This window comes from Chiloscyllium punctatum, chromosome 34, assembly GCF_047496795.1.
Source record: "Chiloscyllium punctatum isolate Juve2018m chromosome 34, sChiPun1.3, whole genome shotgun sequence".
Classification (NCBI taxonomy): Eukaryota; Metazoa; Chordata; class Chondrichthyes; order Orectolobiformes; family Hemiscylliidae; genus Chiloscyllium; species Chiloscyllium punctatum.
In genome coordinates this window covers 38,587,454-38,599,515 of record NC_092772.1, presented here as the reverse complement: position 1 = coordinate 38,599,515, position 12,062 = coordinate 38,587,454, and the positions used below count along the sequence as shown (strand labels likewise).

General features: G+C 49.9%; 1 protein-coding gene across 1 annotated transcript in view; it reads right to left on the bottom strand.

The window, feature by feature from the left end:
* LOC140458723 (uncharacterized) overlaps positions 1–10,531 on the bottom strand; it is a 60,884-nt gene extending 50,353 nt beyond the window's left edge. Inside the window, exons 1-6 of the mRNA XM_072553385.1 lie at positions 10,396–10,531; positions 8,230–8,354; positions 6,780–6,896; positions 5,775–5,918; positions 5,438–5,581; positions 2,227–2,391 (exon numbers count right to left, since the gene is read on the bottom strand). Of these exons, the coding sequence (XP_072409486.1) occupies positions 2,227–2,391; positions 5,438–5,581; positions 5,775–5,918; positions 6,780–6,896; positions 8,230–8,278 (619 nt within the window). The 5' untranslated portion in view covers positions 8,279–8,354; positions 10,396–10,531. The remainder of the gene's footprint in view (positions 1–2,226; positions 2,392–5,437; positions 5,582–5,774; positions 5,919–6,779; positions 6,897–8,229; positions 8,355–10,395) is intronic.
* Between the last annotated feature and the right edge of the window lie 1,531 nt (positions 10,532–12,062).

Here is a 12,062-nt window from a genome sequence, read left to right as displayed (position 1 = left end):
GCAAAATGTAGAAATTTGTTTTGATAATGAATAGGTTAAAAATAATGAATAAAAAAGTATTAGATTTATTTCTTACAATGCAATAAAAACAAATTTCTTATGGGCTCTACAAGACTATTTTTTTTATTCTGAATTGGCGCCAAAACAGCTCAGCGCCAAAGTAATGAGCACTAAAACACTTTAGAGACAAAATGGCGGGGCCAAATGATCCGCGCCAAATACTCCCATTCCGACCCTATTATCCTGTATTTATCCCTGAGCAATGCACCTAGCCTACACATCCCTGAACATGACAGGCAATTTAACACAGTGTAATGTGGCCAATTTAATTATTAATTCATGCCCTCTTTAATAAAGCGACAGAGATGGGCAATGACCTGCCCACTGATCTCAGTTCATTCCAAAACACCAATTGGAAATCTTCATCACCAGATGTTCTCCGTGAACAGGAGAAGGATTGGACTGGGCAGGATCCGGAAGATGATGCTTCCTGAGAGGTTTGGGAGGAAGGGTGAGGGATTCGGGGATAAGGGGGTTGGGGGGGTTAGTGTTGAGATTTCCACTGGACCTGCCCCTACACTCCAGGCTGTGAATGATCTCTCCCCAGCTCACACTGGGTTAGCGGGAGCTACAAGTTGTGGAGACTGCTCTTGTCAGGCAGAGTCGGAGACTGAAGGATTGAGGGAATGGGCTATTGTGGGATGAGTGAGATTCAATGAGGGGAGATGGTGGGAATTGGAGAGTTCAATCCCTTCAGATGGAGAAAGGGGAACCAGTTCCCAGGCAGTCCCCCGGGGATTGTGAACAGGCTCCATTTGCAAGTTGGCCTGGACTCAAGTCGGAATCTCATCCCCCAGCAATGTAAAGCAGCTGTTTGTAAATACAGGAACCATTAGAGCATTGGATGGTTATAATTACAGCCCAGGATGGGATCATCTTTGTTCGGATTGTCTGTAAGGCGGATGGTTGTAAATCAGGAAACCCCCCGCCCCTCTGCTGTATTTTCGAAATGGGATGGAGTTAGAAACTGTGGGGGTGAGGAACATCATGACCAGTCCATCATGTGGGCACTTTGGAACCGCATTCATCGGCAGCTTCATTCTGATGCAGAAGTTGAATTTTTCATTGACAAATCAACATTGAGGGATCTGACCATCTGCAATGCTGTCCAGGAGAATGAGTCTCACTCCCTAAGGAGAGAAATTCCTCCCGGATTCCTTCCTGGGATTATTCCCGACTATTGTGACTCCTATTCCCAGAGTCACCACAACGGCTAAAAATATTATCGGAGAATGTAAGTTCCCAAATGAACTGGCCGTTTAGCCTGAGGTCAGTGGGAAGCACAGACCAGGTTTCTGAGCAAGGAATATTACTGACCTCAGGAAGGAATTGCTCGGAACAGAAGGTTTCGGTTCTGTCACCAACCAAAGACCAATCAGCTCCTGCTCTGGGTGTGTCTGCTGGGACTGAGCTGGTTTCAAACTGGACTGACCACCCACCCGCTCCCCCCACAACACACACACAGACACACACACACACAGGCACACACAGACACACACAGGCACAGACACACACACACACACACACAAACACACACACACACACACAGACACACACACACACACACACACACACACACACACACACACAGGCACAGACAGAGAGACAATCACACACACACAACACATGTAAACACACATACAACCCCCATCTCTTCCCACTGGCTTGAAGCAGCAGCTGTGTAAACAGCACTCAGACTGAGGACCAGGAAACTTATTTTTCCAAAATGCAGCGAGCCCTCCCCACCTACCCCAGCAGCAACCAGCACACTACCACCTCCCCCACACCCCAAAATGCCAGGAGATATGAGGAAGGTTGCGTACCTGAATAAAACATCCTGAAGGAGTCTGGGGGATTGGGACACACGATAGTCTCTCCTGCATCCAGTGAGGAACAGGGAAGAAATGTCCCTCTGTGGGGAGTTGAACTCCTGACCACAGGCAGTGGTTAGGATGGCTAGCTCAATGAATCTAAGGGGAACAGGGACTGAGGGGGAACGGAGCAGAGGGATCAGTCAATGAGCTTAAAGTGAGGGGATCCAACTGAAGCAGCACGATCCGAGGGGATCTGGTGGAGGATCTAGACGCCATTATCCCCTGGGGACAGTGGGGATCTGAAGGGGGGATGGTCACTGGGTGTCTCCCACCGAGTCTGTGTCACCTTTACCTGGATCCACTGTGGTGGTGATCCCTGGGTCTCCATTACACAATGAGCCTTCACAGCAGGACACGTCGCTTAGGAACAAACCCAACGCTCGCAAATCCACCCGCGCTCCGCACTGATTCGCCGAAGCACATCCTTTAAAAACGACATCTCGGCCAACATCTGACACTGTGGGGCAGATCAGAGAACAGATCACATCGCAACAGAGTGGATCCCTGACAGGAAACAGGGTCACTGTCCTGATTGGAGGATCAGTGACAGAGGGAGGCTGGGATTGGAGGATCAGTGAGAGCGGGCAGCTGTGATTGGAAGATCAGTGGGAGAGGGAGGCTGTGATTGGAGGGTCAGTGAGAGCGTGAGGCTGTGATTGGAGGATCAGTGAGAGCGTGAGGCTGTGATTGGATGTGCAGTGAGAGTGGGAAGCTTTGATTGGAGGATCGGTGTACTGGGCTGTGATTGGAGGATCAGCGATAGCGGGAGCCTGTGATTGGAGGATCACTGATCTGGGCTGGGGTTGGTGGGTTCCTGGGGAGAGGTACAGCTTTCCTCCGCAATCCGGAAAGTAGAGCGTTCCGATGAAACCTTTCAGAAGCCGAAATGGCACAAAGTGAAGAATCAGTTCCCTTTCTGGTAAAAGTGAAAATCCTCTTTGGATTTCTTTCAGTGAGTGAAAACAGATACTAATGTAGGTCTTTGTGAAAAGGCAGGTGGGGGAAAGTGAACTTTCCAAAAGCAGGGGATACCTGTAGGATGTTACATTCTGAGCAATGTCTGGGTGAGGGCTGTGAGGCTGAGAGTCAGAGGAAGAGATTCTGCTCGAGTGCTGCAGGTTCGACGCAGCGGACGTGTGCTGGCGGTGGAGAAACCATGGGGTTCGTGGTGCGAGTCGTCGGAGCTGCTGGAGACCATCGCTGGATCGTGATTGTACATTGGAGGATCGTTTGGTTATGCTGACCTGCTCTTGGTAGATCTTTATGCTGGCTTCGGCCTAATGCCAATTCAGGTACCAGCCAACCTCAGAGCTATGGCCTCAGCAGCTGCTCACAGCCCTGGCCAGGGCATTCGCAACACAGTCAGGGTAACTGTGAAGAAGGTGGAGGAGCACACACCAGTCAATCGGAGGGGGTTTTGGGAGTGGTGTGGGTTTGAAGCAGTGGATGTGTACTGCCTGCTCTCTCCTTTTCCCGAAGGGTCTCAAGGACACTACGTGCTGACCACTTCCTGATGGACTTGTGGTCAAAGGTGTTTTTCTTCATAAAGTTCTCCACGAAGGACAGGTGATACGGAACGGTCCAACTAATCGGAGCGTTCCGTGGCAGCGAGGCCAGGCCCATCCTTCGCAACACCGGGGACAGGTAGAACCTCAGTACGTAGTGACACTTGGTGTTTGCGTACCGGGGATCCACGCACAGCTTGATGCAGCCACACACAAAGGTGGCCATCAGGGTGAGGGTGGCATTGGGCGTGTTTTTTCCCCCGTTGCCCAGATCTTTGTACAGCGAGTCCCTTCGGACCTGGTCCATCTTTGACCTCCATATAAACTGGAAGATGGCCTGGGTGACTTCAGCGGCACAGGTTCTGGGAATAGGCCAGACCTGTGCCACGTATAATAGCAATGACAGTGCCTCACACCTGATGACCAGGTTTTTTCCCGCGATGGAGAGCGACCGTAGCTTCCATCTGCCCAGTTTCTGCCTCACTTTGCTGATACCCTCCTCCCAAGACTTGGCGCACATCCCAGCTCCCCCCCTAACCAAATACCCAGCACCTTCAGGTGGTCAGTCCTGACGGTGAAGGGGATCGAGGATTGGTCGGCCCAGTTCCCAAAGAGCATGGCCTCGCGCTCGCCTCGGATTAGCATGTAGTGGTCAGCCCGTGGTGTCCTTGAGACCCTTCGGGAAAAGGAGAGGGCGGATCCTGTCGAGCGGTTCCCTGAGCAGACTGTCAAAGCCATTTGGCAGAATGCCTCATCGCCAGAACTTTCCAACAAGCACCAAGACGTGGCTTGGCTGGTGGTGAGAAGGGCTCTGCCTGTGAGATCCTTTATGCACGCCCGGACTCTCTGCCGCACCGCACGCTGCCCTCGAAGTGGCTGCGGGGGGGACGAGACTATCACACACCTCCTTCTGGAATGTGCCTATGCAGAGGAAGTCTGGAGAGGAATGCAGTGGTGCTTGTCGAGGTTCGTCCCGAGCAGCGCCGTGACGCGGGACTCCGTGCTCTACGGCCTGTTCCCCGGGACTCACACCGAGACGAACATTAACTGCGCCTGGAGGATCATCAACTCGGGGAAGGACCGATTCTGGGTGGTCCGAAACCTGTTGATCTTCCAGCTGAAGGAGTTGACCCCGACTGAGTGTTGCAGACTGGCACATTGCAAGGTCCAAGACTACGTGTTGAGGGACGCGCTGAAGCTTGGGGCAGCTGCCGCCAAGGCGCGGTGGGGAAAGACCACCGTGTAACATCTGCCTGCATAAAGAAGAACAGGGGGCCCGCGCAGTCATTTGGGCTTGGCTGACGCCTCAGTTAAATATATGGACATATGATTGATAAACGTACAAACCTGTCTAAAAAATGATAAATTCTGATCTCTGTATGTAAATGTTTACATATGTTTGGCATGACCAACTGTACAGACCATCAAATTATTTTATAAATAAAATATGTTTTAGAAATAAAAAAAAAATGAGGCTGAGAGCCAACCAGGGGCCCAAAAACTCCCTCCCCCAGACCCCTACCCTCCCTGGGGGTGGGGTGAAAGCTGCTCAGGGGGTGAGCGCTGGATTGGGGAAGGGGCCCAGAATCAGGCACATTCCCTGTCAGCAACTCCCTGTCAGGGGATGGTCCCGAGCCAAGTGCTGAGGCCCACGGAGAGTATCAACCCAGGCCCAGGCCCATACCCCAGGCCCAGGCCCAGGTGAGATTGGGGCTGAAGGATGTTCCCATTCAGCACCAGCCAGTGACCCACCTCTCCCTCTGCATACAGACTGTGGACTGACAACTGGGTCAAAGAGGGAACCCAGTCAGTACTGCATCCTGGTGGACAAGAATGGGCTGAATGGCCTCATCCTGTGCTGTGCTATCCCATCATTCCATTCTCCTGAACAATGGCTCCCTTCAATCTCCCAAAGCTGGGAGTGAGTTCGATATTGACCTTGAAGCTCCGTGACCGAGGTTGGGAGAGAGCAGTGGAGGATGCAGTGTATCTACGTACACAATCTCTGTTGGCCTGTTCCATTCACACAGCGATTCTCCAGACCCACACACTCCACCTTCTGTAGATTGGCCAGGCAGGAGGCCATGGATGGACTGTAGCATCCGAAACATTGCAGTCCGTTCAGGGTGGTGTTGGCAGGCTCTGAAATCACAAAGGGAAGAAGAGAAGATGCCTTCTCTTTGATTCAAGGGCAAAACCATCCTCCCCTCAAATCGTCACATCCCCTCCCCCTAACACAACTCCCCAAACCTGACGTTCATCACCTCCCCACCTCCCCTCCCCCCAGGGTTTTCATGTGGGTCTGAATCCTGACAGACCTCACTGTGATCCTCACCTGCTACTGTCTGGTCATTACATCGGTCTGAGCCACAGAGACGGCTGCTCCGGGAGATAAACACTCTTCCAGTGCTCAACGAAACATCTTCGGAGGGACTCTCACAGCGTTGTTCAATGCGTCTGAGTGTCTCAGTCCCACTGTCTACGGTAAACAGGCTGGAGTTAGAACTTCACCACATCATTTGTTTAGCTTCACCCCGTCTGCAACAATTTCTGTCAATGCCCCACAGAAAGCATCCTATCTGGATGCATCCCAGCTTGGTATGGAGCACAACAAATTACAGAGAGATGTGAACACAGCGCAGTCCATCACACAAAGCAGCCTTCCCCCCCGTTATCTCCATCTACACTTCCCACTGCCTCGGGCAAGTAACTAACATCATTAAAGCGCCTTCCCAGCCCGGGAATACTTTCTCCCACCCTCTTCCATCGGGCAGAAGATACAAAGGTTTGAAAACATGTACCAACAGATTCGAGCACAGCTTCTTCCCCGCTGTTATCAGACTAATGACCCAACCGTACCTATGTTAGAGTTGATGTCTCTCTGCACCTTCCCTGTGGCTGGAACACTATATTCTGCATTCTGTTCCATTACCCTGATGTACTTCTGTAAGGTGTGATTTGTCTGGATATCATACAGAATTATACTTTTCACTGTATCTCGGTGCATGTCACAATAATCAACACCACATCAACATGGAGATATTTTTGGAGCCATGGTGTTTTGGAGAATATGACCCTATACCACTTGAGGGGCAGGAGGGGGGCAGGGAGACATTGCCACTGTTCCTGTCTCAGTGCTGAGGTGGACGCCCCACTGCATCACGGGAGCAGGTCAATCCCCACTCCCAGTCCCTACAAACACCGACAATGGGCCTGACCCTGAGGAAGAGGGAAGACACGTCTGCACTCAGCAAAGGTGGAAAGGAACTTCCCTTCACTCCACCTGGTCCCTTTACCTCCAATCTGGGAAGAGTCGCTTTCAACAGAAAGGCAGGATTACCGATGATGGTGTGGGATGACACAGTCTGGCAGTTGGTGATGCCAATCAGGCAAGTGTTCTCTCTCAGTGAGCAGGAACCGGAGGAGGCTGAACATGTGAAACATTGAAGAGATCGTCCTGTGAAGGGAGAGATTGCAGAGAATTCAGTGAGACTCGGAGTTTCAGTTTGAGGGGAATTTTCACTCAGGGACCATGACTGTGCTTTCAAATTACACCCCCTCATTCCGATCACAACCTCAAACACTTCACACACACTGCGAGGGATATCAAAGGGTGTGGGGAGTGAAGAGGGAGAGTGAGATTAGACTGGGTGGGATATTAATGGGTGTGTGGAGTGAGGTGGAGAGTGGGATTAGATTGGATGGGATATTAAAAGGTGTGGGGAGTGAGGGGGAGAGTGGGATTAGACTGGGTGGGATATTAAAGGGTGTGGGGAGTGAGGGGGAGAGTGGGATTAGATTGGATGGGATATTAAAAGGTGTGGGGAGTGAGGGGGAGAGTGGGATTAGACTGGGTGGGATATTAAAGGGTGTGGGGAGTGAGGGGGAGAGTGGGATTAGACTGGGTGGGATATTAAAGGGTGTGGGGAGCGAGGGGGGTATAGGGTGATTCGACTGGGTGGGAGATAAGGAAACTGGAATTGGAAAGATGACAGTTATGAACTGAGGGGAACTCCTTTCTGAGAAGCTGAATTCGAAGATAATTCCTGGAAGGGAGCCTTTTCCCGCTCTGTGCTGAACACAACTCACACTCAGTCAGTAAGTCTTTGAGGTTTGTGTCACAGATGGACAGGGGGGATAAGAAGGGGTTTATCATGCTCACCATCATTGCTCAGAGCTTTGAGTATCAGAGTTGGGACGTCAAGTTGAGATTGGTGATTCCTCGTCTGGAATACTACATATAGAACATAGAAGAATACAGCGCAGTACAGGCCCTTCGGCCCTCGATGTTGCGCCGATCCAAGCCCACCTAACCGACACTAACCCACTATCCTCCATATACCTATCCAATACTGTGTCATGAGGGGTTCAGGTAAGGTGAAACGCAGTTGTTTTTTTCCCTCGCGTGGGGGATTTCAAGACTACAATGGATATTTTTAATGTGAGAGGAGAAAGATTTAAAAAGAATGAGGGGTAAGTTTTATCCACAGAGTGTGGTTTGTGTGTGCCATGACCTTCCAGAGGAAGTAGTGAGTGTGGACACAGTTACTCTGTTTAACAGACATTTGGACAAGTCAGTGAATAAGAAATGTTTGGAGGGATAGGGGCCGAACGTAGGCAAGTGGGATGAGCTAGATTTGGGAATATGTTCGGATTGGACGGGTTGGGTCTGTTCCTGTGCTGTCTGACTGTAACTCAGCACCTTGAGGGGCAATCCCAGAGAGTGGGACATCAATGATAGCGTCAGGATCACCCAACCCGATCAGTGACACAAACAGATCATTCCTTACCTGCTGTGATCCCAGCACAGACCAGGACAATGCTGAAGAACACCTTCATGTTTTCCCCTGCAGAGTCGATGTGTCTGGGATGATGGTGAGCTGTGTCTGTGTTCACAAACTGCTCTCTTTCTGTTCTGAAATCAGAAAACACCATTAGAGATGTTGGACCGAGCCCTCTGCCAGCAGCCACACAGTACAGGCTTTACCCCACCCCATTCCCCTCCCACAGTCTGTGCCGTGTCGGGTCAGGGACAGACAGTGTACCTTATGCTTTAGAAACTCTGTGACCATTCCTGCCTGACCACAAGGGAAAGGATCGACAGCTCATGGACTCCCTGTGACCCTGCTGCAGCTTTCCCAGGAACAGGGTGGGAACGTGCCTTACAAATACCTCAGGGGCTGGGGGAGAGCACCCTGTACAGGGCACAGGGCTGACCCACTCACACAGCACCAGGGACATGGTTCACCACAGAAGGAGGCCATTCGGCCTTCCCTGCCTGTACCAGCCCGTTACACCTAGTGCCACTACCTCGTGCCAACCTCCTGCTTTCTCCCCACAGCTTTGCACGTTGTGTTATGTTCATTCCCCCCCCTCACCATCCAATGGCCCTCTTCCATTGTACCCGCCTCCCCCATATTTCCAGCCAGAACATTCCGGACCCTAACCGGCCAATGGGCCAAGAGAGCTCTTTTGTGCTTTCTGATTCGATGTTGAAACACTCACTGAGTTAACAAGGCCTCACCTGTCTTGGGGAAATCCCTCCACATTCATTCAATTCCTTACTGAGAAACCTCAGGGACAATCAAAGGCTGAAAGAATGATTTTATCCTTCTTGCATGCAGCAACCCAAATCAGCCCGTCAACAAAGTGAGTTAAACCTCACAACCCGACCTGACTATGGCCTGATTAAGGGTGGAACGAGGCAATAATCCCACCAATGGTGGTCCGTCTTTGGAGGGCTCCAGCGTTCCATCCTGATGCCAAGCTGATCTCCGGAGTCCTGCTAAAGGTGTTCGATTCTCGCACAAGATAACATCCTTCGGGCCTTTGAGGTTATATGTTGATGATCCTTAAAGTCCCTTTCATCCAAAATGTTGATCATCCTCCTGGCGTCATGAAGTCATACAGCATGGAAACTGACCCTTCGGTCTAACCCGTCCATGATGACCAGATATCCCAATCTACTCCCATTCGCCAGCATTTGGCCCATATTCCTCGAAATCCTTCCTGTTCATATACCTATCCAGATGCCTTTTAAATGCTGTAATTGTACCAGCCTCCACCACTTCCTCTGGCAGCTCATTCCAAACACGGACCACCCTCTGTGTGAGGAAGTTGCCCCTTTAGTCCCTTTTAAATCTTTCCCCTTCCCTCCTCAAACCAATGCCCTCGAACTCTGGACTCCCCCACTCCAAGGAAAAAGACCTTGTCTATTCACTCTATCCATGCCCCTCACGACTTGATAAACTGAAAGAACCGCAGGTACAGGAGATCAGAAATGAAAACAGAAATTGCTGGAAAAGCTCAGCAGGTCTGACAGTGCCTGTGGAGAGAAATCCGAATGAACATTTTGGATTAAGGGAGCCTTCCTCAGAACTGAGATTTTCCAGCAATGTCTGTCTTTTTTATGATATTACAAACCTCTGTCAGGTCACCCCCTCAGCCTCTGAAACTCCAGGGTACAGTATACCCCAGCTTATTCAGCCTCTCCCTGTCGCGCAAACCCTCCAGTCCCGGTAGCGTCCCCTAAATGTTTACTGAACCCATCCGAGTTTAACAATATCCTTCCTCCAGCAGGGAGACCAGAATTGCACACAATATTTTAAAAGTGGCCTAACCAATGTCCTGTACAGCCACAACCTGACCTCCCAACTCCTGTACTCAACACACTGACCAATAAAGGACAGCATACCAAGTGCCTTCTTCGCTATCCTCTCTACCTGTGACTCCACTTTCAAGGAGCTTTGAACCTGAACTCCAAGGTGCCCTTGCTCAGGAGCACTCCCAGGGTCCCCCCGTTAAGTCTCGAAGCCCTGCCCTGGTTTGCCTTTCCAAAATGCAGCCCCTCACTTTGATCTGAATGAAACTCCATCCACCGCTCCTCAGCCCTTGAGACTGCAGCTGGCTTCCTCTTCAACAGGAACAGCTGTATTCCTTGTTACCTTTGGCCTTACCTGGCAGTTGGAACACACAGTTTTCCTGCGATTAACTCCTTCAATTCTTCAGCAGGGCAACCCTTGTCTTCTGTGGTGATAAAGCATCCACTTTCTCAAGCAGGTGTCCAAGCAGTTTTGAAAGTGTGACCTCGACTCCCTCCAGTCCAAGAGCTGGCTAATTGCTTTCAGTCTCTGCTCAACAGCACGTCTTTGTTCTTTAACAGGTTATTCCGTACAGAGTAATTGTTGTTGATTTCCCTGTTGATTTGGTAGTTCCAGGAATCGTTAAAAAAAGTTTGTTACCTGATGTTTATAATAACACAGACCACACCCGTGTTTCTTACTTTATATCGATGACCTTATGTTGTGAATTTTTGTCGAGTCACGGAATCACAGAATCATACATCAGGTAAACAGACCCATTGGTCCAACCCGTCCATACCGATCAGATATCCGAAACTGACGTAGTCCCATCTGTCAGCACTTGGCTCATATTCATCAAAACAATTCCTTTTCACGTACCCCTTCCGATGCCTTTTGAATGTTGTAATTGTACCAACCTCCACCACTTCCTCTGGCAGCTCGTTCCACACACGTACCATCCTCTGTGTGAAAAAGGTGCCCCTTAGGGTCTCTTTTATATCTTTCCCCTCTCACCTTAAACCTATGCCCCTCTAGTTCTGGGCTCCCCCCACCCCAGGGAAAAAAGACCTTGTTTATTTACCCTATCCACACTCCTCATGGTTTTATAACCCTCTATCGGGTCACCCATCATCCTCCGACGTTCCAGATAATAAGCCCAGCCTTTTCAGTCTCTTCCTGTCGCTCAAACCCTCCCATCCCAACAACATTCTTGTCAATCTTTTCTGCATCATTTCAAGTTTCACAACACGCAGAAAACCAGGCGGAAATATAAACAGCCAAGAGACAGAATCAAATAGGATAGAAAGAGCAAAACTGGAGACTGATCTCGGAGAGGTACAAATGAGGAACACAGGTGGGAGGGATTGGGTTAGGGTTAGGATTAGGGTGAGAATTAGTAGGAGGGTTAGGTTTAGGGTTGAGGTTAGGACAAGGGTTAGGGTTAGCGTTAGGATGGGTTGGTAGGGTTAGGAATAGGGTTGGGGTTAGCGTTAGCGTTTTATTAAGTGTTAGGATTGGGGTTGGGGTTAGGTTGTAGTGTTTCTGTTAAACAGGCTTAGTGTTACATTCAGGGTTAGGGTTAGGGTTTGGGTCAGGGTTCGCATGTGGGTTAGGGTTAGTGTTAAGGTTCAGGTTAGGATTCAGGTTATGGTTACCAGTTGGGATGATGTTAGGGTTATGGTAAGGGTTAGAGTTCAAGTTTGAGAAATGGTTAGGATTTGCCTTAGGGTTCGGGTTAGAGTTAAGATTAGATGTTTGGTTAAGGTTATGGTTAGTGTTCGAGCTTTGTTCGGGTTAGAGTTAGGGTTTGGGTTAAAGTTATGATTAGTGTTAGGATTAGGGATAGGGTTAGGATTTAGGTTTGGGTTGGGCCAAGGTTTAGGGTTCGGTTTAGAGTTCCGGATAGGGTTAGTGTTAGCATTAGGGTTAGGTTTAGGTTTAGGATTAAGGTTAGGGTTATGGTTAGTGTTTGAGTTCGTGTTCGGATTCAGATAGGGTTAGGGACACATTTTGGGCTAATGTTAGAATTTGGATTAGGGTTA